Source organism: Camelus ferus, chromosome 22 (genome assembly GCF_009834535.1).
Source record: "Camelus ferus isolate YT-003-E chromosome 22, BCGSAC_Cfer_1.0, whole genome shotgun sequence".
Taxonomy (NCBI): domain Eukaryota; kingdom Metazoa; phylum Chordata; class Mammalia; order Artiodactyla; family Camelidae; genus Camelus; species Camelus ferus.
This window is the reverse complement of record NC_045717.1, coordinates 25,286,268-25,313,840: the sequence shown is the minus strand read 5'-3', so window position 1 is coordinate 25,313,840 and position 27,573 is coordinate 25,286,268. Positions and strand designations below refer to the sequence as shown.

The 27,573-nt window shown below is 60.6% G+C and overlaps 2 protein-coding genes across 3 annotated transcripts; both read left to right on the top strand.

Annotated features, from left to right (window-relative positions):
- The first annotated feature begins 623 nt into the window (after positions 1-623).
- Positions 624-4,253, top strand: S1PR4 (sphingosine-1-phosphate receptor 4). The gene is given in 2 exon segments (XM_032465999.1): positions 624-1,739; positions 1,741-4,253. Coding segments are annotated over 2 exon segments (1,158 nt in total). The 5' UTR covers positions 624-1,613; the 3' UTR covers positions 2,773-4,253.
- A 3,776-nt stretch (positions 4,254-8,029) lies between these two features.
- NCLN (nicalin) lies at positions 8,030-23,601 on the top strand. Of its 2 annotated transcripts, none has more exons than XM_032465998.1 (15): positions 8,030-8,530; positions 13,015-13,205; positions 13,771-13,915; positions 15,657-15,751; positions 16,098-16,178; positions 17,506-17,609; positions 18,679-18,767; positions 18,848-18,987; positions 19,228-19,406; positions 20,275-20,362; positions 20,450-20,488; positions 20,577-20,737; positions 21,637-21,690; positions 21,791-21,869; positions 22,009-23,601. In XM_032465998.1, the coding sequence occupies exons 1-15, from the start codon at positions 8,347-8,349 to the stop codon at positions 22,063-22,065; spliced, it is 1,686 nt and encodes a 561-aa protein (XP_032321889.1). In that variant the 5' UTR covers positions 8,030-8,346; the 3' UTR covers positions 22,066-23,601. The 2 variants fall into 2 exon arrangements, with proteins under 2 accessions (XP_032321889.1, XP_032321888.1); XM_032465997.1 differs by having other exon boundaries at positions 20,574-20,737.
- The last annotated feature ends 3,972 nt before the right edge of the window (positions 23,602-27,573 follow it).

Below are 27,573 nucleotides of genomic sequence, written 5' to 3'. Positions count from 1 at the left end.
TTTACAACCGACAATGGATAACCTTCTGGGTACTTAGACTTGTGTATTTTTGAGCTGTGTCTTCAGGACAAACTTTTAGAGAGGTGGGCAGCTCTTCTGAGGATGGCGATAATCATAAAATTAAAGGTATAATGCACATACGACCTTTCACTCAGGCAGCAGGTAATTTATGTCAGGTCACTGTTGGACAGCTTGGCCTCCAAATTAGTCAAACTCTGCTCTCTCTTAGCATTTCACTCTTGTTCTGAATTTGCTTTCCTAGCCTGGGATCAGGGTTCAGTCCAGGGTCAGGACTCAGCCTAGGATCAGGGCTCAGCCCAGGGTCCAGGCTCAGAATACACAGTGTGCATCTCTGTCAATGTGCCCAGGTTCTGTGGTCCTCGGTGAGGCTGGGACTGGGGCCCGGTAGTCCTGCTGCACAGGGTGGTTCCCCACCTCCCCGCCCCCGCATCACACCCCAGCTGCCTGCACAGCCCCTCCTGCCGCAGCTTCTCCCTTCAGATCCGTTTCTGCTTGGTCACCTCCAGTGACAAGATGCTGTTGCCTCGCAGGGCAGCCCCTCCCTCCCAGCCTCCCTGTAGCTGTCCTGCTTCCAGTGAACCCAGGGAGGGGGTGCTGGTGCCTTCAGCCGCAGTATCCTGCCTGCCCGCCGTTTACGGGGGATAACAGAGCCCTCAGATACCTGCGCCTCCCTCTTCAGACACTGATCAGGGCCGTGCCGCCCGCCGCCCCCAACTCCCCAAGCATCACTCCACACATTACCGGCCACTTCGTCTCCCCACGGAGGTGCCCGCACCTCGGTCCTCAGTCATCTCAGCGACTCAGGATGGCCGTGCAGTGGGGCTGGGGTGAGCTCCCCACTTCTCCTGTGAGCCTCTCGCCTCCAGAGGTGAGCTGCTGCCCTGGGTGGGGGTCCCGAGCAGCCATGCTCCCAGCAAGGCCGGCTCAGCGGCAGGAGATGCAACGGAAAACCCGGATGAGGGGGGTCGCGGCCTGGACACCCGCCGGAGCGTGGCCGCAGGTGGGGCGCTCCCCTCCCAGCTGCGTGTTCTTCCGCGGGACCCGGGGTGGCCGGTGCCGCCTCTCCAGGCCTCGGGTTCCCGCTCCGTGGAGCGGTTGGTCCTGGCCCTGCCGTGAGCGTAAAACAGGGCGCATCTGCACCATCGGCGAGGGAGCTGGTGGTGCTCCCGTGTGTGCGGTCACTTGCCACACACTTATTAATCACCTACTGTTTGCCAGGCGGGCTGGGAGCAGTCGGGGAGCCAGTGATGGAACCGCGGGTCTCAGCTCGTGGGGGCGGGGGAGATGTCCACGGGGAGCCTGCTTCCCCTTCTCTGGAGGGCCCCACCCGCAGTGGGCTTTCGAGGACCGGAAGGGGGCAGAGACGGGGTCGCGCCTCCAGTGCGGGGTGCACCGCAGCGCCCTCCAGGAGCCGGTGGCAGCCGACCGTTGGGACGGGTGCCCCTCCCCGTGCCGGCCTCACCCCCACCCGGGGGGTACCTTGAACATAACAGGAAATTTCAAATAACAGGAAACCAAGAGCGGGCAGGCGAGTGGCTCCACCCTGCCTGGGGCGAGCCGCCCCGGGCCTCAGTCTGCCCCGGGGGACCGCCATGAACGCCACGGGGGCCCCGGCCGCGGCCCCCGAGTCCTGCCAGGAGCTGGCGGCCGGCGGCCACAGCCGGCTCCTCGTGCTGCACTACAACCACTCGGGCCGGCTGGCGGGCCGCGCCGGGCCAGGACGACGGCGGCCTGGGGCTGCTGCGTGGGCTCTTCGTGGCCGTGAGCTGCCTGGTGGTGCTGGAGAACCTGCTGGTGCTGCTGGCCATCGTGAGCCGCATGCGCTCCCGGCGCTGGGTCTACTACTGCCTGGTCAACATCACGCTCAGCGACCTGCTCACGGGCGCCGCGTACCTGGCCAACGTCCTGCTCTCCGGGGCGCACACCTTCCGCCTGGCGCCCGCCCAGTGGTTCCTGCGCGAGGGCCTCCTCTTCATGGCGCTGGCCGCCTCCACCTTCAGCCTGCTCTTCACGGCCGGCGAGCGCTTCGCCACCATGGTGCGGCCGGTGGCCGAGAGCGGGGCCACCAAGACCGGCCGCGTGTGCAGCTTCATCGGGCTCTGCTGGCTGCTGGCCGCGCTGCTGGGCCTGCTGCCCCTGCTCGGCTGGAACTGCGTGTGCGCCTTCCAGCACTGCTCCAGCCTGCTGCCGCTCTACTCCAAGGGCTACATCCTCTTCTGCGTGGTCGTCTTCGCCTGCATCCTGGCCACCATCATGCTGCTCTACGGGGCCATCTTCCGGGTGGTGCGGGCCAACGGGCAGAAGGCCCCGCGCTCCCCGGCCCGCCGCAAGGCCCGCCGGCTGCTCAAGACGGTGCTCATGATCCTGGTGGCCTTCGTGGTGTGCTGGGGCCCCCTCTTCGGCCTGCTGCTGGCCGACATCTTTGGCTCCAACGTCTGGGCGCAGGAGTACCTGCGGGGCATGGACTGGATCCTGACGCTGGCTGTGCTCAACTCGGCCGTCAACCCGCTCATTTACTCCTTCCGCAGCCGGGAGGTGTGCCGGGCAGTGCTGGGCTTCCTCTGCTGTGCATGTCTCCGGCTGGGCCTGCGAGGGCCCGGGGACTGCCTGGCCCGGGCCGCCGAGGCCCACTCCGGGGCCTCCACCACGGACAGCTCGTTGAGGCCGAGGGACAGCTTTCGGGGCTCGCGGTCACACAGCTTCCGGATGCGGGAGCCCCTGTCCAGCATCTCCAGCGTGCGGAGCGTCTGAGCCCACAGCTGGGGCGTTGGTCCGGCCATCCAGGGCATGCCCACGCAGGCCCTCCACTGCCGCTTGGGGAGCATGCAGGGATGTGGCAGGCGGGCCACAGGGAGAGGAAGGAACAGGGCAGTGGGGGGACGAGCAGTGGTTCTCCTCGAAGCCTCCTGGGGCTGCTGATGCCCAGCGGGCTTCCCAAAGTCTCGTTGGAGCAGGAGGCGACTGCTCATTGGAACAGAGATCGCCTTGGAACGGGGACGAATGGGTTTGCTGTGTGCGCCGCCCCCACCCACCCCACCGTGTGGTTCTGGGGAAGCACCAGTCCCTCTCTGGGCCTCAGTGGGGCTCCCAGGCTGTGAGGGGGGGTCTGAGGGGTGGATGCCCGAGCAACACGGAAGTTCAAGGGTGGGACGAGCTGTCTCAGCCCTCCTGGCGTGAGGGCGTGCGGGCTCAGCTGGAGCTGTGCTGGGGCAGGCGAGGACCGTGAGTCTGTGCTGGGGGTGTGGTTGTGAGGGCACTGATGGAGTATGGGTGAGAGAAGGAGAGACTGAGGGCGGAACAAGTTGTGCCTGTAAGCTTGTGCCGGTGTGTCTGCGTGTGCACAGACATCCCGGCACGTGGCAGGCCTCTTGAGCATGTGCACACGTGTGTGTGACCGATCCACTCTGTTGAAGGTGTGTGTGAGAGTTTCCAGGCTGCCGGGAAAGTGAGGGCGGGGCGCCCAGTGACACTGACACCCTCCCCTTCTCGCTCACTTCCCCTTTCCCTGTCCTGTCTCTCATCTTGGGTCCTAGGTGGCCTCCTTCCCCCACCTATGGCCTCTGCATCTTTGGGGACACAGCCTGGGGGTCAGCAGAGGGGGCTAGCCTAGCCCTCTCGGCCTCAGGGACTCTCACCCACTCCTCTATAGAGTTCCCTTTAGCACTAACAGCCTTGACCTTCCCCATCTTTAAAATGGGCTGATAGCAGACGGAACACACCAGAGGAAGCTGTCAGTACACGCTCAGTGCTTTTGCCACAGTGCGTGGTGTCCATGTGTCTGACAAGACATTTGGCGATGGTGGAAATGTTTTACATCTGTGCTGCCCAGCCTGGGAACCCCACGTGGCTACTGAGCCCTTGATAAGCGTCCAGTGCTACTGAAAAACTGAACTTGGATTTTGTTTGCATTTAAACAGTCCATGGGAGTGGCGGCAACAGTATGGGATAGCAGAGATGCGCCCTCTGCACACAGCTACGTCGGCGGGAAGACAGTTCTTCCTCTCCATCCTCCCAGCCAAGGCAGTGCCTGCAGGTCTTTCTGCCTCTGTCTTGCCAAGTTCCTGGGGCAGCATCCTGTCTGCCACCCTGGATGGGACAGCTCTGTTCTGAGCCTCCGTTTCTCCCCTGCAGGTTAGGGGATGCAGCGATGGGAAACCATCTTCTGTGCTGTTCAATAAAGCAGCCATTAGCCACATGTGGCTACTTAAAATTAATTAAAAAGAAATATAAAACTTCTGTTTCTCAGTGTATTCCTTGGAGCTGCTGTAACAAAGGATCACAGCCGGGGGAGGCGGGGGTGGAGGCTTGAACGAGAGAAATTTATCCTCTCGTTGTTCTGGAGACTGAAGTCTGAGGTCAGGTGCTTGCAGGGTTGGTTCCTTCCGAGGCCATGAGGTAGACTGCTGGGGGTCTGTCTCCTAGATTCTGGTGGTTTGCTTTGGCAAACTTTGGCATCTCTTGGTTTGTTGATGCATTGCTGTGATCTCTGCCACCATCTTCGCATGGGCTCTCCCTGCGTGCATGTCCGTGTCCAAATTTTCCCTTTTTATAAGGACACCAGTCCTGTTGGATTAGTGCCACCCTAGTCCAGTGTGACCTAATTAAATTCACCTGTAAAAATCATAGTTCCAAATAAGGCCCTATTCTGAGGCCCCGGGATTAGGAGTCCCAGGTATGAATTTTTGGGGAGACACCATTCAGCCTGTAACCCTGGGCCACACTAGCTACATTTCAAGTGCTCCATGGGACACGTGGCCTGTGGCTCCTGTTTGGGGTAGTGCAGACCTAGAACATCTCTGTCATCACAGAAGGTTCTGCTGGACAGGGCTGGAAAAAGCTCTAAGCCTGTATCAAGTGTGCAAGAAGTTGGGCTACTTCGCGCACTTCCCTGATTCCTGGTCCACGTGTTTATCTGGGACGGCAGCAGGCAGGGTGGGGCCTTGGTGGAATTTGGGGTGCATGGAGCCTGAGCTACCTTGAAGCTCTCAACCTGCATCCTGGGCCTGCCCATGTTCCCCTCTGCCTTGTGAGGTGTCACACTTTGCTTTGACTGAGCTGGACTATTTCTTGCACCCTCCTCTGGAGCCTTTGCACTTGTCTTTTTTGTTTCCACTCGAGTAGCCTGACTGGCACAAGCCCTGCTCATCCTTTGGGTCGCAACTTTAGCATCACCTCCTCCAGGAAGTCTCCCTGATTTCTCCCCCTCCCTAGCCCTCTTCCAGGCTCCCACAGCTGCCTGTGCATCCCCATCATAGCTCTGGCTGCCCCTGGCCACACACGCATCCTCTCCCCTGGACTTTGAGCTCCATGAAGGTGGAGATAGCAACCAAGTCAGGGTCATGGTGGTGTCCCCGGCACCCAGCACAGGGCCCAGCAGACAGTAGGTGCCCCATGGCCTGGAGCTCTGGGAGAACTGAACGCAGCAGCCTGCCTTTCACTGAGCCTCGGAAACCTCTTTCCCTCCTTATTCCCCACCCCTGCCCTCCTCCCTGGCTGTGGGGGAACCATCCCCAGAATCCTGACTTCTGCTCTTAGGTGGCCCAGGTGTCTGTCTCCCATTACTGTTCCCCAGCTCTGCAGGGGAAGCACCACGGGCTTCGGTTTCATCATCTGTAAAATTAGGATATTGATATCCCCTGTTCTTGTGGGATGTTGATAAGACAAGGAATATGAAGGCCTTAAACTATGATGTGTATTTTTTTTTAATTTACCAACTTGTCTATCCCTTGGTGGAGGCACTAGGGATTGAACCCAGGACCTTGTGCATTCCAGGCATGTGTTTTTACCATTGAGCTATACCCCCAACCCCCAAATGTGTATGTTTGTAAATGAATAATAACAGCAAAGTCTTGTATATCACTCAGTGGTATTCTAATCACCTTTGTATTAACTCATTTAATCCTTGCAAAACCTCCAGGAGGCGGATATCATCATTAACTCCATTTTAACAGATGGTGAAACTGAGGCCCAGAGAGGTTAGGTAACTTCCACAAAGTCACACAGCTGGAAAGAGGCAGAGCTGGGATACAAGCCCAGATTGTTGACTTCTTGATCCCTGCTTGTTACTGCCTCTTTGATGAATGAATGAATGAATGAATGAATGAATGAATACCAGTCTCTTCCCTCCTTGGAAAACTCAGAACGAATGTTTCCTTTCATTTTGGGTTGCCCAAGGTTTCATCTCCACAAAATGGGACTAGTTGAACCTCCCCATTAAAAATATTTTTTTTCTAATGGAGGTACTGGGGATTGAACCCAGGACCTCATGCATACTAAGCAGGTGCTTTCCCATTGAGCTATACTCCTACCCCCTGAACCTCCCCATTTTACAGACAGAAAAACCAAGGCTCAGGAGAGGAGGTGGCATGTGCAGGCCGTAGGTCTAAGTCTCATTATCTGAGCCAAATTCAGGCCCCTTTCTAGGTCTGTCTCAGGGTGAATGTGTGTCTGTCCTGCCTGTTCATAGCCTGGCCTGGAAGAATGGGGGTTGATGATGAAGATCACGGTCCAGAATGCGTTCTCCTCCCACTCCCTGCCCTGCCAGGCCACTCCTGACTCCTCGTGCCCAGGACCTCCCTGGAGAGGCCTGGGGACAGCGGGAAGCAGGGGACACAGCTGCGAGGGATGGGCTGGCTCAGTCATTCACTTAACCGTTGTGTGTCAGGCTCTATTCTGGGTACTGGGGTTCCAGCTACAAACAACCTGGAGCCTGCCCACATAAAGATCACCATCTGGTGGGGGTGACAAACATCAAAAGAAGAAGTGCCCAGCATCATTTCAGTAAGGAGTCAGCCATGCAGAAAGCTAAGGAGGTGGGTGCTGCGGGGAGTGTTCCTCAAAACAGCAGAGGCACTAGCTCTGAGATTGCACAAGCTTGGTGCGTTCTTTTTTTTCTTTTCTTTTTTAATGGAGGTACTGGGGATTGAACTCAGGACCTCATGCATGCTAAGCATGCACTCTACCACTGAGCTCTACCCTCCACCTGGTGCATTCTTATAATACTAACGCTTCTTGAGCACCTCAGGTGTGCCTCTTTCTTCCCAGGTCACTTCACGTGGATTATCTGATTGAGGAAGAGTGTTTGATTATTTATCATCATATTTCGCAGCTGAGGAAACTGAGGCTCAGCGAGGTGAAGCGACTTTCCTAGGATCACACAGCTGGGAAGAGGAGGAGCTGGAACTTGAACCTATGCTTTTAATCAGAACAACTGCCACCTCTCACTTGCCCCAATTCTTTAGGCAATGGAATCAGAGCTTGGGGCCAGGGCCATTGTGCTCTGCACCCTGTGGTCTCAGTCTTCCCATCTGTACGGAGGGTGTGAGTTAGTGATGCCCCTTAAAGCCCCGCCCCTGAAACAGTTGGGTTCTTAGGGGGAGCAGATTAGAAAATATAAATTGGAGACACCCAGTAAAATTTGAATTTCTGATGAACAATGAATAATTTTTTACTACGAGTAGGTCCCCAATATAAATAAGCATAAATATAAATAATTGTATCACCAGCTCCGGCACAACTCCAAGCTCCAGACTACAAGTCCCACAATCCATTGAGACATCCGTTTAGGAATCTATCATGATTTCTTTATTCCTTTTTCATTCATTTATCCAAAAATTGTATAAGCCACCCACTGTGTGCCAGGCCTTGTGTTAGGTTCTGGGGAATACACCAGTGCACAAAGCAGACACAAGTCTTTGCTCTCACGGAGTTTAACATGTACGTCCCTTGGGACTTTTAAGTGCTATCCGCCCCCCTCCTCCAACTTCTGCCAGGAAGACTTCAGCTCCCGTGACCCTTTGCGCTAGCCAAATGAGACTACAATTCCCAGGAGACCAGCGAACCAGGTCGGCCCCTCGCTTCCTCATTCCCAAGTGTCTTCCGGGTTACAAGGTCACGTTCTGCTCCCCGTCTCTCCCCTCCCCCCTTCTCCCACAGAGAAGAGTTTCAGTAAGTTCTGCGGCTAATAGTTTTTTCAAGTCCCCGTAGTCTCCGACTTGGAGTTTATGTGAATCTTCAGTGGTTTGAGCCAAATGGTCCAATACAGCTTAGTCCATCAAGAAGTAACAATGAACCTACAACTTTCAGGTGGCTCCGCGCGCGCGGGGAGACTACAACTCCCAGCAGGCAGCACGGCGGGCGGGCGGCCCTCGGCGGTGCCCGCAGGACCCCGGAGCGGGCACGGGCTGCCCAACGCGGCGCCCGCAGGACCCCGGCGCCTACCCATGCCTAGGTGAGTCCGCGGGAGCCGCTGCCGCTGCCGTCCCCGCCGTCCCCGCCGCCGTCCCGTCTTCGCTGCCGCCCCGCGCGGCCCAGCCGCCGGCCAGGATGCTGGAGGAAGCGGGCGAGGTGCTGGAGAACATGCTGAAGGCGTCGTGCCTTCCGCTTGGCTTCATCGTCTTCCTGCCCGCGGTGCTGCTGCTCGTGGCGCCACCGCTGCCCGCCGCCGACGCGGCGCACGAGTTCACCGTCTACCGCATGCAGCAGTACGACCTGCAGGGGCAGCCCTACGGTGCGTGGACCCGGGCCCCTGGCCTCCCCCCGGGGCCTGGTTTTCTCCCTGGGCTCCTGGCCTCCCCTCACCTGACCTTCCGCTCAGCCTTCCCCCTCCCTCCCCGGAGCCCCGGCCTACCTCGGCGGGCTGCCTTTCTCCCGTGGTTCGGTCTCTGCTCCCCAGGCCCCACCACTCCTACCTGTCCAGCAGGAGTCCAGCCTGCGGACCTCACTTGGGCCGCAAGACCCTTTCAAGCCCCAGGCGTGTCTGAGCCTGGATACCTGGACCGACATTAGGCCCCCAGCTCTGCTCAGTGCCCCAGGGACCTGCCGCGCTGGCTCCCACGGCCCCCTGGCCTCCTCCCTGACAAGGGCTTCATGCTCCAGATCGCAGATTTCCCTCCCACTCCTCAGGCCAAGCTCCCCTTGCTCCTGGACTCTTGGGTCCCCTCTCTCTTCGATTCCCAGCTGGAACAAAGTTCCAACCTTTGGCCTACTTGGTTTGAAGTGGAGCCTCCCAGCTCGGTTCTGCCAGGCTGAGCGGCACAACCCTCCATGGCCCTGGGCACCCCGGTGCTCTTTGTCCAGTGCTCACATCTGCACCCACTCAGGGCTGCAGAAATCTGGTCAGTGGGCCCTATAACAAGGACCATCCCTCCCCAGGCTCTGCACCCTGAGCCGAATTCCTTAGCTAATTCCCCAGTCTGGGCTGTTGAAATCCCTTGGACCCCATGTGTTGTTCCGTCTTTTGGTGTGTACACCCCTCCGCAGGCTTCTTGGAAACCCCGCCACCCCACCCCCCACTCCTTCTCCCCAGAATTTCAGACCCGCTAGGCCTGCTTTCTTGTCTGTCCTGACCCCAGTACACAAGTCATTCTAAATTCCCTTTTCTTTTCCCTACCTTGCTGTATCTGGTGTTCCAGAATCTTCTGGCCTCTGGTTTACCTTCCAGCCTGCTGCCTCAGTTCCAGCAAGTCAAGGCTGCCCTCCCCATGAGGGAGCCCCCTTTGCAGTCCTCCTGGTCCCCTCACTGCTCAGCCCTGGCTTTCTTGGATTTGCCTGGCCTGAGCCCTTGGGACCCCCCTGCCACTGCCAGGCCCTTGCAGAGACCCAGTTTTTAGAGACGTGTCCCGACTTCCCCTCAGATTCCTCCTCACCCCAGAGTTACGTCGTTGTTTCTGTTTCGTGCCATGGTTGTCAACCCAGGGATCACTGAGTGATGACTTAGGGGTTGTCATGACTAGGGGGCTCCTGGCATTCAGTGGGGTGGGGGGCAGGGCACACAAGGGGTGCGTCCCCCAGAGCCCAGGGCGACCCCCTACAGAGAAGGACCAGGCCGCAAATGTCAGCAGTGCTGAGAGGGAGACACTCACGGTCCCTGTAGTAATGGCTTTGACCCAGGCCCCTGCCTGTGGGGTGGGAGGCCAGGAGCTTGGGCACATTTTTTTACGTTGTTGGCATCTTCCTGGGGAGAGGATCTTGACCAGTCATATGTGGCCTCTTGAGATGTGACTCATGAAACGGAGAAACGGGGTCTTGACCGAATTTTGGCATTTAATTCTAATACGCTCAAATAGCCACGTGTGACCAGCGGCTGCCATCCTGGTCTAGGGGATTCCGCCATCCCGGAGGCCCGCATCCTAGAACTCCAGATGGAGTCGCGAGTCCTTCCCTCACTCGATCACTCCTCTGTTTTGCCTGCCCCTCCCAGCATGGCTCCCGCCCCGTGGGCGGCTGTAGTCCCGCAGCCCGCAGCCCCTGGATCCCCCACTGCCTGCTCAGCACTAGCCTGCTTGCAGATGTGCCCCCCCGCCCCCACCCCACCCCCCACCCTTGCTCCAAACAGGTGCTTCAGACCAGCCCCTGATGGCAGAGCCGCCTCCTCGTTGACCTCCCTGCAGGTCCCCAGGCAGCCCCTCTCCTTTTTCTCTGCCCTCCACCCTCCTCTCCTCCTTCCTCTCAGCTGTCCTTTCCTCTTTCCATGAGTCCTTTGCCCAGATCCTGGATTCTTTCCTATTCCTTTTTCTGACCCCACCCCCACCCCCTTGCCCCAATACACGCCCTCCTTCCCGGCCCTGTCTTTGTCACTCTTGGTGAGAAACCCAGACACCTCCTGGGCTTGGGTGTGAGCACAGGGGCCTGGCTGGGCGTCTACACCCCAATCTGGTCACACCAGGTGGTGTCCCCCATTGGTGGGGACAGGGGGTGCCCACTGCTGCCTGGGGAGGTACTCAGCACTGGGGAGGGTGGTTCGTGTTGAGGGGAGGCCCCTAGAGGGTCTGGGGTGATGCTTGTTCCCCGGAGGCCACGGGAAGGGAGCAGCCTTTGACAGCTGGTCTGCTGGGTCATTGCCGATTGCAGCATCCCGTGTCCCCAGTGTCACACATGCCCTAGGCTCCCGCCTCCTGGTGCAACCCTTGCTCTGGGTCTCCTTTCCCAACTTCCTGTCGCTCCTGTTGAGAAACCCAGAGGGGCGGGCTGCTGGGAAGGAGAGGCTGTGTTCTTTGAGCTGGGGTGTGACCTCCCCCCGCTTTCACAGTGCCCGCTGGTGCCTGTGCTGCGGTCAGCAACCCCCCTTGTGTCCGTTCTCATACCCGCTGACACAGGGCCCTGGGAGTCAGGGGCATGGGCATCTGGCTGGGCAGGCTCCCGGGCTCCCTCCCCTGGCCCGGCTCTCCATCCTTGTTGTAAATAAAGTTGTATCTACACATGGTCACGCCCACCGTCGGTGCTTCCTGCTGCAAAGGACAAGTGCCACCCGCAAGAGGGGAGGATTGGCCCTGGGCCCTCGATAGAGAAGTTTGCAATGCCTATTCAGGTCTGGCCCCATTGCAGGAACCAGCGACTTCTATCCAGGTGTCCAGGGCCCGTCCCCACACAGGGGTGACCAAGGCTGTGCCAGCTTCAGCCTCACTCACTCCAGCAAAGACAGTCTCTGCCCTTGGGGTGTTCAGGGTTTGGAGGAAGTTGGCTCTCGCCCCCTCCTTCCCTTCTCTGGCCTCACCCCCTCCCTCTGGAAAGTGGGGTCACAGTAGGCTGTGTGTCCCTCTGTATCCCCACGCAAGGTGACACCTGAGAGGCTGTGAGCCCCTAGGAGGCTGCAGTGGGACAGATGGAGCTGGGGAGGTGCCTGCCCCGCATTCCTGGAGCTTCAAGGGCTCCTGAAGGTCTTTATGGCCCTCCCATGGTGGCCCTAAAGCAGAGGAGAGGCCAGAGGGGTGGGCAGAGGCATGGAGCCCCCAGCCTAGGCCACACGGCCACCTGTGCTCTGTGATCACTGGTCCCTGAGACCGCCTGCCCATTCCCACGTGGTGTGCAGTCCCTCTGTGTCCTGCTGGTCCCCTCCTGCGACCCACCCTCAGGATGAGCTGTAGGAAGCGGCCCTTCTCCCGGAGACATGTTCCTGGAAAGCAGAGATGGGGACCTTGCTCCTGGCCCCGAGCCTCATCTATGAGGACACAGGTGTCACTTTGCCTGCAGCCTCGACCTTCAGGCAGCAGGCTCACTCCCACGGGGAAGCAGACCCGTGTCTCTGTGCTGTTACTTTACTGCGTGGGTCTCAAACTGGAGCCCCTGAGGGCCACATCTGGCCCCCACATGGGAGACCAGGTGTCCATTCACCATGTCCTGGCTGGTGTGCATCAGAGCCCACTGGACCAGGAATTTCTGGGTGATGCTCGATTTCTCCCACAGTGAGGGAGGTCGCTACCCCTGGCACCCCCAGTCTAGTTAGGGTGTATATAGCAAGGAAACACTGGGCGGTGCTGGGGTTTCCAGGGAAATGGACAAGGCAGGGTTAGAGCCGTGGAGAGGAGGGGCCCCTGCCCTGATGGGGCAGGACGGAGACCACCAGCTCAGGTCAGCCAGGGCAGGAGTTTGGGTTTTCCCAGGGCCATGGGGACCTGGGGGCAGTCTTGTAGCCTGGGGGCTCCCTCTGCTGGCACTGAGACCCCTGTTTGGTGACTCGCCCTGGAGTGGATGCTGCTGGCTGTACAGGGGTCTCGACACTCTGGGCACAAGGCCCTGGGGGTTGGGTTTGGTCAGCTGGCACCTGCAGGGCCCTGCGTGCAGGGCACTGTGGGGGCCCGTGGGGCCGCGTCAGGGGAGCAGGGCCACCTGGGCTCCCTTCCTGGGGCTCCTGCTGATGTTCCTTCCTCGGCGGGTGGTCTGCGGGGAGCCTGGCCTCTCCCGGGCTGGGAGGAGGGCATGCCACGTCCCGTGGATCTCAGGAGTCAAGGGAGCCACACTAGCTGGGCACAGCCAGCGCCCGCGCCTGGTGCCAGGGCAGTGCTGCTTTCTGCCGGGGTTGCGGGGAGCAGGGCTGAGCGTGGGGGGCAGTGCCAGCGCAGGGGCAGCAGGTCGAGCCCTGACTAGGAGTAGGGGGGTGGTCCAGGGAGAAGGGTCTTAGTTTTCATTGGGTTCTCCGAAGGCCCCTCAAGTCACCAGGGTTTGGGTGGGTGGCCAGGGTCCCCGCGCCCCTCTGAGGGAGCCCCTCCCCCGCAGGCACACGGAACGCGGTGCTCAACACGGAGGCGCGCACCATCGACGCGGACGTGCTGAGCCGCCGCTGCGTGCTCATGCGGCTGCTGGACTTCTCCTACGATCGCTACCAGCGGGCCCTGCGCCAGTCGGCCGGCGCCGTGGTCATCATTCTGCCCCGGGCCATGGCCGCCGTGCCCCAGGACGTCATCCGGGTGAGCCCCGCCCCGCCACGCCACCTGGGTTTCGGGTGGGCTCTGGGACCTTGGGCGAGTCGCTTCCCCTCCCTGAGCCCCTCCCTGAGCGTTGTCTGGGGACATCTGTGGTTGTCACACTGGGTGGTCCCTGGCGTTGAGTGGGTGGGGCAGGGAGGCTGCTCCACAGCCCAGTGCAGAGGAGGACCCAGCCCCCTATCAGCAGTGCCGAGCAGGAGAGAGCTGCTTTGAATTTATGGGATCTGCTAGGGCCCCACAGGGCACTGCGGGTGGAGGTGCTCTTGCAGAGGAGCAGGGGTGAGGGGCCGGGGAGGCCCCTCAGTGCAGGGGGGTTCACGCCCACCGTCTCTGCAGGCCCCTACCAGCACCCACGGACCACTGAGGGTGTGATGGCCAGTGGGCGTGGGATCTGACCCCAGCCAGCCCTCCACACAGCCTGTTCTCCCAACCTGCTTCCTCCCCACCGGAACCATGAGCATCACCAGGCCTCGCCCATCCCTGCGTCCACGCCCGGGGTCCCCCTCTCCCAAGCCAGAAGTTCCCTGAATGTGTGTCTTTCTCACAGCAATTCATGGAGATTGAGCCCGAGATGCTGGCCATGGAAACCATTGTCCCTGTGTACTTCGCTGTGGAGGATGACGCCCTGCTGTCCATCTATGAGCAGACGCAGGCCGCGTCTGCCTCTCAGGGCTCTGCCTCGGCCGCCGAAGGTGGGCTCGGGCTGCGGGGGCGGGGGGAACCCGGGGGCTCCTGATCCACCAAGGCCACTCTGTGCAGATTTGGGAACACGCCTCAGCGTGAGGGCGTGGTATCAGTCCCTCTTCATTCGTGGTGGAGGCACCCCACACCTGCCATGTCACACCTGTGTGTTTCAGCCCCAGCCCCGCCCGCCACCCATTCCCGTGCTGGAGACCTGCTGATTTGGAGGGACATATTTCCCATCTCCAGCCTCTGGATGGTTCGGGGAATGTACAGGCATCTGTGTGGTTTTCTGTGTTCCTTCTTCCTCCCAAGTAAATTCTTGGTGTCACTTGTCACTGGCTTGCTTACATAGGTCAGGGTGGGTCAGCGACACTCTGGGATAACACGGTTCCCCCTACCTGTGGGCTGGGGGACGCCGCAGTGGGCTTGGGGGCCAGGAGCTCTGTAGTTTGACCCGTCTCAGGAGTGGTGGGGAGTGGGCCGCTGTCAGAGTGAGCTGGCGAAAGTAGCCAAAGGAATGGGCTGAGAGGCTCAAATAGCGGGTTCAGGAAGAGGAAGTGAATCCTCAGAGCCCACGGGAGCAGGGAGGCAGGCAGGTTTGTCCAAGCAGTGGGCTCCAAGGGGTGGACTCGGACCAGTGCCTTGGGGAAACAGTATGTCCACCTGTATTTGAGCTGTAAACGAAGGTTCATTTCTCCTAGCCAGGTTATTAGCTGTGGATGCTGGACTGGGGGTTGGCAAACCATGGCCTGCAGCTGCCTCTTGACGTAAATGAAGTTTTACTGGCGCAGAGCCAGCATTTACATGTGGTTTACAGGGACTTTCATGCTGCAACAGCAGAGTTGAGTGGCTGTGACAGACCATCTGGCCCACAGAGCTGGAAATACCAACTGGCCCTTTACAGGAAAAGTTTGCCAACCCCTGGGCTAGATTCAAGTCTGGAGGACAGCCACCTGCACTGTGGCAACAGGAGAATGAGTTTTTGGAAAGACCTAGATTTCTAGTTAGAGCAGAAGGTGAGTAGAATCAGCTACCCAGTGGAATATTATGCAGCCCTCAAAATGACATCAGGGTAGAACTTTTAGTGGCGTGGGAAAGTTTATTTCACCTCGGTTAGTGGAAGAAGCAAAATATAAAATCATAAATCTCAGTCACCGTGCTTAGCAATAGTATCTTTGTTTTGGAACACCTTAAGCTATAGAAGTCGCAAAGACAGCACACTTCCTGAGGGGCGCCCTCCTCCCAGCTCCCCCCAGGGGTGACCTCTTCCACGCCCCTTACGATTGTGGTTTTAAACATGTAAAGAACGGGAGGGCTTGAGACAGGATAAGCTCACAGGCGTGAGAAAATGACACCCCCGGTGGGCTGCTCGCTCACACTGAGCAAGCCGTGTCTGCTTTCGGGGCTGCGCTGGAGCATCGTGGACCACCAGGCGGGAAACTTCTGTTCTGAGGTCGTGGCTGAATTGATCCTTGGGAGGCCGGGCCAGAGGTCTTGTGTGCGCCTCTGTGATTTTAGAACGAGAGTGAGGGCCGCCCACACGCCCCTTAGCAGCCTGCGTGCAGGCGGGGTGACCACTCCACCAGCTCTCATCCTGGATGCCCGAGTTCTTCCCCGTGTCCAGTCCGTGTGTTCAGTTATGCTTTTGCTCAGACCGCACTCCTAGGACCTAGGGTGTAGGGGCAGCAAGGATGCGGCTCTGGGCCGGGAACCCCAGGCTTGGGCTGACCCTCCCTTCCCTGTCCTCAGTGCTGCTACACACCGCCACCGCCAACGGCTTCCAGATGGTCACCAGCGGGGTCCAGAGCAAGGCCGTGAGTGACTGGCTCATCACCAGCGTGGAGGTGAGTGCCCAGCAGGGCACATGGGGAGGGGGCTCCCAGACCTCAGCTCAGCCCGCCGTGTGAGGACCCTGGCCAGGGCGCCGGACCTGGAGCCTGCGGGGCTGTTCTGCGCTCCTCTAACCGCGCCCTTTCTCCTGGCAGCAGAGCTCAGCCTTTGAAGGGTGGGTCTGGTTCCCGGGCAGAAAAGTCTGGTTGGCACTGCAGCCCTGGGCCAAGTCTGGCCTCCGCTGGTCTCTGTAAATAAAGGTTTATCAGCGTGCAGCCCTGCCCATTGTCCGCACACGTCCACAGTGGGGCCGGCAGAGCCAAGGACACCGCCGTCAGGCTTACACCCGTGTGTCTGCAGGGGCGGCTGGCTGGGCTGGGCGGAGAGGACCTGCCCACCGTCGTCGTCGTGGCGCACTACGATGCCTTCGGGGTGGCCCCGGTACGTGTGACCTCCCCTGCCCCAGGCAGACGCAGCTCTGCATCCTCTCTTGGGTCGCTGTGGATACCCTGCGGGGTGGGTGTCGTCCTGCAGCTTCACTCCCCCAAACGAGACGTGGCAGCGGGAGTGAGAGGCGGTCCCTGGGGGCTCGCGACACAGCCCTGGGCTCTCGCTGGGGTGTCACACAGGCGCCTTCATCCAAGACCCCAGGCTCCAGGAGAAGACCCCGTGTTTGCACAAACAGTGCAGGGACGGGAGCCTCGTCAGCGGGGTGGTGGGAGCTGGCCTGGGGAGCAGCCTTCCCGGCATGTGGCCTCAGGCCCCCAGTGCGAGCTCTTGTGTCCAGTCTCCTCCGGGCTGTGCTCCCTGAGTCCCCGGGACAGGGAGGTTCACGCCAGAGAACCAACGGCCAGCTGAACCAGAGTGGCGTGGGCGGGCCTGCAGCCTGGCCGGAGCCTGGCCATGCCGTCCTCGGGGGTGCTGGGACCAGCCAGGGTGCAGAGCTCGGCCCTGGACTGTCAGCCTTGAACTACGTTCTCTCCTGCTCATCATCCACACCACGGGGCCTTTCTGTGAAATTTCCTTAAATTTTTTTAGACATAATTCCCATGACAAAATTCATGCTTTTAAATCATGTAGTTCAGCATCTCATAATACATTCACCAAGTTGCGTAGACATAACCACTGTCTACTTCTGTAACGTTTATTCTATCACCCCCAAAATAAACCGTGCCCCTCCACTCACCCCGGCCCCTGACAGCCGGGAGCCCTCTCTGTGTCTGGACTGGCCTGCTGTGCACGTTTCACATCCGTGGCATCACACACCTACTCCTCTCACTGAGCACGGTATTGCCCCCTCCCCGCGAACTTCAGGGCCATTACACATGTCAGTTTACACACTGACCATGGGAGGGCCCCGACGCGTGGGGACAACCCAACTTTCTCCAAACACTGGTTGTTGCTCCCTCAGGAACATTGCCTTAGACTGTGGGCCTCAGACATGTCGGGGGCTTTCATGTGTGGGGGTGGCCTGAGGCTGTAGGGAACCCCCCATCATAGGGGCACCAGGGTCCCGGGGCCGATGTCGAGGCTGGTGGCCGCATGGCCTGCCGGCCCCGGCTCCAGGCTGCGCACAGAGCCTCCCCGGGGCACGGGGCAGTCGTGAGGGAGGGGACCCGCGTGCCCTGGCACTGGGCCATCAGGCTGGGGTCTGAGCCACGGTGGGGGGAGCAGTCCTAGCCACATGCTGGGCGACGGGGCCGGGTGGGGCCTAGGAGGCGCTGCGTGTGGATGTGGCGAGCGCCGGCCTCGTCTTGCCTGCCCGCAGTGGCTGTCGCATGGTGCGGACTCCAACGGGAGCGGCATCTCTGTGCTGCTGGAGCTCGCCCGGCTCTTCTCCAGGCTCTACACCTACAAGCGCACCCACGCTGCGTAAGTCACGGCCACCGGGGCCCGGGGTGCAAGGCTCGCTCACGCCAGGCGCTGCTTGGGCCTTGCGGCCCGGAGGCAGTGCCAACCCTGGGAATCACCTGTCTTTTGGTTGAGGGCTGATCAACCCTCTGGAATCCCACACCCCAGGCTGGGCTGGGAGTGCTTCCAGCTGCAAGTAACAGACACCCGGGAAACGGTCACTTAGACTGGAGACCCCCATCTCAGCCCAGGACCCAGCTGGTCACTCTCAGGGGTGCTTGTCTGCTTGGCCCGATGGCAGGGGCCCAGTGATGGTGCACATCTCCCCGGGAGTGACTCTGCCAAGCCACACACACAGCAGGCGTCCCATCCTGGAAACTGGAAGCGAGATTCAGGTGTTGGCAGGGCCACACACCCTCCCGAGTCTCTGGGGGAGGGTCTTTCATGCTTCTTCAACGTCTGCTGGCTTCCAGCTGTGACAGAGTTCCTTGGCTACACCTGCATGTGGTCTCTTCCTTGTGTGTCTCCTCCTATAAGGACCGCTGTGGCCCTGATGGGGTGGATGGGCGTGGGGCACAGGGTCCTGGTCCTTCACAGCATCTCTGGCCCATGGCTTCAGTTCTGCTCCAGGGAGGCAGTGCTGAGTTCCTGTCACCCTTTTTTTTTTTAAATGGAGGTACTGGGGGTAGAACCCAGGACCTCGTGCATGCTAAGCATGGGCTCCACCACTGAGCTGCTCCCCTCCACCAGGCTTCTGCCACTTTTTATCTTCCGGGTCTGTTTCTGATCAGTCCACCTCGTCCCTCCTGGTCTCAAGGGCTCAGGGAAGCCTCTGGACCCATGCTTCTCACTCAAGGGGCGGCTTTGCCCCCAGGGGACACTGGGGGATGCCTGGGGACATTGTGGTGGTTATAACTGGGAGGTAGGGGGCTTTTTTGGCCTTGAGTGGGTGCACCCAGGGATGCTGCCCAGACCCCGCCATGCCCAGGGTGCCCCAGTGTCAGCAGGGCCAGGGTCGGGGAGACCACCTCCTTATCGGGGGCCTGGACTCTCGCCTGTCAGCGCTGACGCCCTGCTTCTCCCGCACCAGGTACAACCTCCTATTCTTTGCTTCCGGAGGAGGAAAGTTCAACTACCAGGGCACCAAGCGCTGGTTGGAAGACAACCTGGACCACACAGGTGAGGCCTTGGATGGTGGGGGGGCCCCGGGGAGGCGGGGCCTGGTTCCTGTCCTGCTTACCAGCCCTTGCTGCCCTCAGATTCCAGCCTGCTGCAGGACAACGTGGCCTTCGTCCTCTGCCTGGACACTGTGGGCCGGGGGGACAGCCTGCACCTGCATGTGTCCAAGCCACCCAGGGAGGGGACGCTGCAACACGCCTTCCTGCGGGAGCTCGAGACGGTAATGTCCTGGCCAGGCCCCTTTCACAGTAGGGGGCCCGGCTGGAACACCCGCCCCTCCATCACACGTTACCAGGACCTTTGCCAACCCTCGGGCCTCGAGTGAGCCTCAGGCGGGGTTCTCCCCGAGTTCCAGAGCAGAGGTTCAGGGAGGGACTTGGGGCTCCCCAGGCACGAGGGGCCACCTCCGCAGAGACTGGAGGGGCTGTCACCGGGCAGACCCTGACGGTGCCCCTCGCAGGTGGCCGCCCACCAGTTCCCGGAGGTGCGGTTTTCCATGGTGCACAAGAAGATCAACCTGGCGGAGGACATCCTGGCCTGGGAGCACGAGCGCTTCGCCATCCGCCGGCTACCTGCCTTCACCCTGTCCCACCTGGAGAGCCACCGTGATGGCCAGCGCAGCAGCATCATGGATGTGCGGTGAGCGCCACCCACCCCGGCCCTCCACTGAGACTGAGCCTCTGCGACTCCTGTCACCTGTGCCCACACCCAGGAACTGGACACATGTCCGCTGCAGGGGTGGTGAGAAGGTGGCCGCTGTTGGGGCAGGCATCCAGGAGGCTTCCTGGAGGAGGTGGTGCCAGACTGAAGGGCCTGAACCAGGAGAAGGTTGTTGCACGGCAGAGGGAGCCAAGAGCAAAGAAGAGTTGGGGGGAAGCAGGGGACTGGAATAACGGGCCAGACGCCCCTTCACCCTGCCTCCCCGGGCAGCCTGCATCTCATACCCACTCGGGTCGGGATGTGTTGCCTTCGAAGCTCCTCAACGTTCTGTGTGTTGCTAGCAGTCCTTGGTGTCCCTGGCTTGTGGCCTCTCCCTGTGCTTGGCCTGAGTCCACATTCCCCTCTGCTTATGAGGACACCAGCCGTTGGACTTAGGGCCCCTGCTCCACTGTGACCTTATGACTAACCAGGTCTGCAGCGACCCTCCTTCCAAGTCGGGTCACAGCCCAGGTTCTAAGCGGGTGTGAATTTGGCGGGATACTGTACCCCCCCCCAGAGGGTGTTCCAGCAGCTCCGCCCTGGACGGCCTGTGGAGGAGGGCGCTCTGACCCCTCCAAGTTCCAGAGGAGGAAACAGGCCCAGAGTCGTGTCTTCAGGACTGGGGCGCAGAGCAGCCCCAGGGAGGGCGAGGCCTGGCCTGGAGACCACCCGGCGGCGGGGGCGCCCGTCCCTGGTGGGGGCGGCTCCCGTCCTTGTTTTTATCACCAGATGCGTGATCGTTTTTGGTTTCTGGTGGTTATAGACGGTGCCGGTTCCAAATACGTATGTTTTACATCTGCCCTCCAAGGTCCCGGGTTGACTCTAAAACCCTGACCCGAAACACAAGGCTCATCGCAGAGGCCCTGACCCGCGTCATCTACAACCTGACGGAGAAGGTGAGCCTGCCCCCAACCTCCCGCCCACCCGCCCCCACCCCAGCACCGCAGCTCTGGGCTCAGGCCTGTGCCCTCCTCTCTCCGCAGGGCACCCCCCCGGACATGCCGGTCTTCACGGAGCAGATGGTAATGGGCAGGCCAGGTGGGGCGGGGCGGGGTGGGGCGGGGGGGGCGAGAGCAGGGCCCCGAGACCATGGCCGCGTCCCCGCAGCAGATCCAGCAGGAGCAGCTGGACTCGGTGATGGACTGGCTCACCAACCAGCCCCGGGCCGCGCAGCTGGTGGACAAGGACAGCACGTTCCTCAGTACGCTGGAGCACTACCTGAGCCGCTACCTGAAGGAGGTGAAGCAGCACCACATCAAGGCTGACAAGCGGTGAGGCCCGGGCGCGCCCCGCCGGGGCCTGCTCGCCAGCCCGCAGGTCCTCTGGGGCCTCCCTGCCGGGGCCCAGGTTGAGCAGAGAGAAACGGGAAGGAACACGATGAGTGAGGGCTACAGGCGCCCCGTTCAACCCGAGTTCCAGGTGGACGGCCGATTGTCAACAGTAGAAGTCTGTCCCGGGCAGCGTTCGGAACGTACTTACCCCGAAAGCACGCTTCTTCTTTATCTGCAGTCCCCATGGAACCACAGTCCAGGGTTGTGTCTGGCAGCCCTGTACCCCCGCCCACCCTCTGGTCCATCTGTGCTCTGGGCCTCAGGTGACTCCTTCCCCAGGCCCCCTCCTGCCCTCGGGATGCTCTTCCTCACTGCAGGCCCCCTGGGTTTGGTCTTTTTTTCTGTTTGATGCTCCCAGGCTCCCCAGTCGGGCCGAGTGGAGTGGGTGTCTGTGGCATCCACTGGCAGGAGGCCCCCACCCAGGCAGCTTCATGCTCCTCGCTGGCTCTCCCTCCACCTGTCTCCCAACTCATGGCTCTCTGAAGACACCCAGCTTTTAAACAGAAGAGGAAACTGAGGCTCAGAGTGGACCCATAGCTGTGGAGCTGGGATCTCTGATTTCTAGGGTGTGGTCGCTCTCCCTTTGTAGAAATGCTTCCTAGACCAGTAAAACTTCCAGTTACCACACTTCATTTTGAGAGAGTACATTTGACGCCCCCAAAATCAACAGGAAAGGCATTTTTCAGAGTAAAGGACCGTAGTTCCTTCTGAGGGACAGTGTCAGCCTTGAGCAGACACACACACGGGGTGCCCCCTGCACTTCCGTGTTCCTGGGCTGGTGGTACCTGCGGGGAGCCTGGCTGTCTGGGTGCGCCCACTGAGAAAGCACTCTCTTCCAGGGACCCTGAGTTTGTCTTCTACGACCAGCTGAAACAGGTGATGAACGCCTACAGGTGAGGCTGAGTCCGGCCCAGGGGCTGGCTCCATGGGCACAGCGGGGGGCAGCTGATTGACTGACCCCACCCCCCCACCCCCCACCTCGTCTCTCCGCAGGGTCAAGCCGGCCATCTTCGACCTGCTCCTGGCCGTCTGCATCAGCGCCTACCTCGGGATGGCCTACACGGCAGTCCAGGTGAGCGGAGGAGGGTCTTGGGGGAGGCGAGACGCCCGGGGAGGGTCCACTTGGCTAGCCAGTCCTTGCAGGAGACCCCACAGGCGGCCCTTGGGTGGGGCTGTCCCCGACCTCACCGGAGCCCTCCTACTGCCCCCAGCACTTCGACCTCCTGTACAAAAGCGTTCAGAGACTGCTGAAGGCCAAGACGCAGTGACCGCTGGCCGCCACCCTCCCCGCTCTTCCCCGCTCAGCGCCAGCAGGAGGCGGGGCCGCACCCCCTGGGCGCCTCAACCCTGAATTACAGAGCTTTTCTGTGTTGCTCTTGAGGATCTGGGGGCTGCTTTCTCATTTTTGTCCCTCAAGCTCCCTTGGGGGAGCGTCGGTGGCGGTCTGGGGCCAGGCCATGGACTTGGGGACAAGCACATGGACGAGCTCCCGGCCGCGGAGTTGGCCCCACGGCCCCCAGGGCGTGCAAACCACTCAAGGAAAGGAGGGGACAGGCCCAGTGCAGCCACGGCGTGACCCATGGCTGTGACGCTGACCGTGGACTGCAGGCCAAGTGGTCTGACCTTGATGCCGTCCCCACCCCTTCAGTGACTTGGATACCCCCTCCCTCCTGCCTGGAGACAGCACCTCCGCCTCTGGGTCTCGGTTCCAGCCCTTCCCTCCAAAGCCTTTTGCCCAAACCCCAGCCGGGCGGAGGCAGCCAGCTCAGGGCGGCCTTGTGATGTGACCGCCCTGAAGACCCGGCAGCCTCCCTGCCTCCAGCCTCCCACCTCCCGGTCCGGCCCTCATGCTGCTCACCCTGCTTCTTGCCACCTCTGCCCCACGCCGCCCCGTGGGGCCCGCTCCTCCCCCAGCTGTCTCCTCCCTGCCTGGGCTCTCCACGCTCCGCCCCTCAGCCTGTCCCTGGGACGGGTGCCTGCAGAGTCCCCAGGGTGGGGAGGTGGCCCCTCTGCTCCTTTCTCTGGTCCTCAGTTTCCTTACCTGTAAGGAGGAGGATGTGTTTGGGGGGAGTGGGTGCCCCCACATCCCTGGAGGGATGTCCAGGTTGGGGGTCAAGAGAGGAGTGACTGCGGGCGCAGCTCTTCCCAGAACCCGGTGGGGGCAGGTCTGGGCCTGAGCCCCACAAACCAGGCACCTTGTGGGGCATGAGCCCCAAGCTGGGGAGGGGAGAGGTGGGTGGGACTGACCTCAGGGAGACCCACGTGTACCGATTCATTAGCAATATAATCAGTCAAGTGGCAAGTGCTGGGGCCCAGTGTCCGGGAGGAGGGACTCCCGGGCGGGCCTGGCACCTGCCTCCCCCGGCCACCAGAGAGGTCTCGCCCACCTTCCGGTCCTGAGGGGCCTGGAGGGGCAGGCAGCTGACTGGCTCGCTGCTCACTGGAGGGAACAGGCTCCCTGGGGCCGTGACTCCCAGCCGAGCTGATGGGGCCTGGGAGAGGGGCAGGCATGGGGACTGCAGGTCCTCCTCTGCCTCCTCCCCCCTGTCCCCACTGGGTGGCTCGTCTCCTCCAGAGACTATTTACCGCGTGCCTGGCCACCTCTGGGGCGGACGCGGGGCCGGAGTCTGCGCATCCTCCCGCAGTGTGTGAGTGTGTGAGCCAGTGGGCGTGCTGGCGGGACCGTTCGGAGCGCAAGTCATTCCTCCCCTTCCCCAGGGCGGGTCAGGACCACTGATCGGTCAGAGTTCAGGCTGGTAATGGGGCGCAGCCGGATGATCAGAAATAAAGCCATATGAACGACAGCCTCCCGTGTCCTGTCGGGGGACTGGGGCCTCAGGGTTTGGTGAGCCCACCGGACGGTGCTTTGTGTTCCTGGGGGCCTGGGGGAGGGGGTGTCCTTCCCGCCCCCCTGCAAAGTGGGGCTGAAAACCAGTTCATGAGCTGATGGACAGTGGGGCAGTGGGACGTGGTCACACCACTGACTTGGTGCCTTAAGACAGCAGAAATGTTGTTCCCTTGCTCCGGAGGCCTGAGGTCCAAGATCAAGGCCAGGCTGGCTCGTCTGAGGCTGTGAGGGAGGAAGGCCCACGTCTCCCAGCCTTCGGCCTCCGCTGGTCCCCGTCTCCATCTGTCCTCACTGGGCCATTCTCGTGTGTCCTGGCCTGTAAAGACACCAGTTGTTGGCTTTAGGGCTCATCCCACTCCAGGGCAGACCTCATGCCACCTCATTACATCTGCAAAGGCCCTGTTCCACATAAGGCCACGTTCTGAAATTCTGGACAGGGATTTGGGGGGACCCCATTCAACCCAGTGGGGAGTTGGGTGGGGCAGTGGCCGCATGAAGGCCACGCCCAGCCTCCTGGCCCACTGCCAGCCCCAGAGCAGGCTCTAGGGAGGGCCAGCCCAGGGCAGGTCCCCGGGTCCCCAGTCAGCACCGCTCTGGGGTCACGTGGTCAGAGGCCCTGGCTTCATGGGGCAGACCCCAGTTTGCAGTTTGCCCTCTTGGCTTCTACCTGGCCTGCCCGGTTCCCAGCCACCCGCAGGCGTCCTCTGAGTGCAGGTGTGTCAGGCTCTGCAGTGCCAGGGCTCATCCCGGGCAGTCCCTGCCCTCGGGCGCTTGGGCTCTGGGTGGGGGAGGACACCAGCCACAAGGGAGGTGGGCAGTGCTGGGGGTGCAACCTGGAAGGGGGCTGCGAGAGCCTTTCCTTGAGGGATGTGGGAGCCCTGGAGGGCTGAAGGCAGAAGGCAGAAGGCAGGGCCTGACTTGGGCGCCCATGGCCACCGGAGGCCACTGCGGGGAGGACGGGCTATCGGGGTGAGGGCGGGAGCTGAGGGTGCAGGGTGCGGGGGACTGTACTGGTGGGGGCGCTTAGGAGGGGAAGAGTGCGCTGGGTTCTCCGAGCACTGAGGAGGGGCTAGAGGGGTGTTCATGGGACCTGGATGTGGGCTGGACCCCGAGGGGTGCTGCTTGGATTTCCTCAGCGATTCCTGTCCCCAGGGTCAGGGCCACAGCCCCTCAGACCTTCCTCCCGTCCTACCCTCCGATCCCCCCGGAGGCTGGAAGGAGGCTCTGGCCCCAGCACAGCCTCGGGTAAAGCTCCCCACGTCTCGGGAAAAGCCCCTCTCATCTCGTTTGACATGGGCTAATGTCTCCTTTTCCACGAAACCTCGGGGCCGGCAGCCACCATCTACGTACAGAGCTTCCGCACCCCGTTCCCAGGCGTGGGGTGTGTGCACATGCATGTGCACGGAAGCTGGAAGCAAGATTTGCGTCTAAGAGCTGTTGAAACGTTTCTCTCTGTGGGCGCCACGGACGGGCTGCAGGGGTCGGGGGTACGTCTGCACTGGTGATGCCGTCGCCAAGGCGAGAGGTGGCGTGTCCCCTGAACACTCCCTGGCTCCCCTTTGCCACCCCTCTGTGCGCCCCTCCTGTCCCCAGGCACCCGCTGACCACACCACTGTGGATCAGTCTCATCCAACTGTGGGGGCAGCAAGTATTTCCCCACCCCCTGCCCCACCACGTGCCAGGTACCATGCTGGGCTTGGGGACACAGTGCCAAAGAGAGACCCTGGGGCTGGCGGGCCACTAGGAAAGATGGGTAATGAGTAAAAATAACCCCAGATGGGCAGTGAGGGTGCATTTGAGTCAAACTGGAGTGACAGGAAGGACTTAGCCATGTGGAAATCGGGGACCGTATTCCAGGCAGAGGGCTTGGCCTGTGCAAAGGCCCTGGGGCAGGACCTGGCCTGGAGTGTTGCAGGACCAGAGAGGACGCCTGGTGTGGCTGGAGCAGAGGGAGCGAGGCAGGGGGAGGGGGGGGGCACGAGGGTCCCCAGGACATTGGTGAGAAGTTTGCATTCTGCTCTGCGTGATGGGGAAAGGGGAGGGGTGGGCAGAGGAGAAGAGGGCTGTAGAGATATCACAGGCTCCCGGAGGACGGTTATGAAGGTGACCCCCGTCCCATGGGCTCCCTCAGTGCCCTAGGTCCATCTGGGCAGCACCAACGATTTGGGCAAAGACGTCCTTTGGTTAGGGCACTGCATCCCCTACAGGGACCCCAAGGGAGTGGCATCTGGTGTCTAAGATCTCTTCCCAGGAGGTCTTTGTTTTAAGGCTACAAAATGCAGGCAAACGTCCTGTGAAGGCGCTTGGTCTCTCCCCCGCTGCACAGAGGCCTCACCCACTGTCCAGAACTTTCCTGTTCTTTAAACAGTGTTGACAGGCACGACGATGCGTTTGTGGACAGGTTTCGCAGTTGCTTTGTGTGTGGCCTCAACATCTCATACAGTCGGATCCTGCTGTCCTTCTCTTACGCTAGCTCTTGCTTGGGCGTCTTCTGCTCACATGCACCCGCTCCTTTTCCCTGCTGTGTAGTATTCTGTCCTCAGAAGGTACCACAGCTTACCCACCCGGTGCCCTGCTGATGGACACACCATCGCAAGCCCCTCTAGGCGCTTCTTGGAGCACCAGGAGGAGTGTGTTTAAGCAGGGGTCAGTGAACCATGGCCTGTGGCCAAGTCCGGCCCACGGTTTATCTTTGTAAATAAATCTTTATTGGCACACGGCCACGCCCCCCCAAATGTGTCTCGTCTACTGCAGCTTTCTCACTGCAGGGCCCACCAACCTCCAGTGCTTACCGTTCGGCTCTTTCCAGGGAAAGTCTGCAGCCCCAGTCTGCCCTCTGCTTTCTCTCCTTTCCATTGTGGGAAACCTTTGGCCGCTACCAGAGCAGAGTGGCTCTGTGGACCTTTTGCAGGGGACACATGTCCTTGGCTTCTTCAACATTTTATTGTCAGATCTGAGAGTCATCAATGATTGGAATCGCCCTTTGACCTACAGAAGTTTCAGCGGAAATTGCTGGGGGAGTGGGTGGGCCAATACGGGAAGCATGGCTCCCAGGGGCTGGGAAAACGTCTCCATCTGTGGCCAGGACGCAAGGGTGTCCCACCCACGCCCAGCACCACCTGGGGACCAGAAGGGACACTGGTGCTTGCGGCTGGGGACCAGGCAGCTGGCTGTGGGGGTGATGCAGAGGCCACTGGCACAGGGCAGCTCCAGACCAGGCCCCCAGCCCCACTCACTGACCCCATCTCCCCGCAGTGCCACCTCCCTGCAAGCAAGCAGACAGCTTTCCGTTAAGATAAATTTATTTAAGTTTGTGTAATTATTTTGAGAAACCCTGTGCTGGTAGATAGACACTAAGCAAGTGCAAAGGCCCTGGGGCAAGTTTATGAAGCACGATCCAGAGAGCCAGGCAACCTGCCAGACACTTCCCAGCCCTGGATCCCTCGATAGGCTCTGTTCCCACCTTCACTGCCTTTTAAGTCTCAGCCCAAACCACGGACCTCCTGCCATGATGCCGACGTGGCCAGCTCTCCTCTGGCTAATAATAAATCAGAGAGTCGGCCTCAAGGGCTCCAAATGCTTTCAGGCGCACAGCCTCAGTTTTCTCTGTGTTGACCCGTCCCTGATACAGCTGAGGTGTGTCAGGGAATAAACTCCAGGGTGAGTATTGTTCAGGAGGCGGAATGCTGAATTTAAGCTCCCGGGGGTCAGACTCAAGCTAGACTGTGCTCTTCTACCCCAGGTGGAAGAAAGAGTCTGAGAAAAATGCATCTTTGACTCTCAGGAGAGCTGGCAGGGCTTCATTTTTATTCTATTAAATGGCTCTCCCGGCACATCAGAGGGCCACAGGGCTTCAAGCATCCTGCTCAGGTCTCCATGGAGACAGAGCCTGCCTCCTGCCTGGTTCCACCAGCCCAGCCTGGGGTTG

Excerpts from the sequence above, each read along its gene's own strand:
- NCLN (XM_032465997.1), top strand. The coding sequence starts at position 8,347 with ATGCTGGAGGAAGCGGGCGAGGTGCTGGAGAACATGCTGAAGGCGTCG. Across the intron at positions 16,179-17,505 it reads ATGCCTTCGGGGTGGCCCCG|TGGCTGTCGCATGGTGCGGA; the intron begins GTACGTGTGACC and ends GCCTGCCCGCAG. Across the intron at positions 21,691-21,790 it reads CAGGTGATGAACGCCTACAG|GGTCAAGCCGGCCATCTTCG; the intron begins GTGAGGCTGAGT and ends GTCTCTCCGCAG.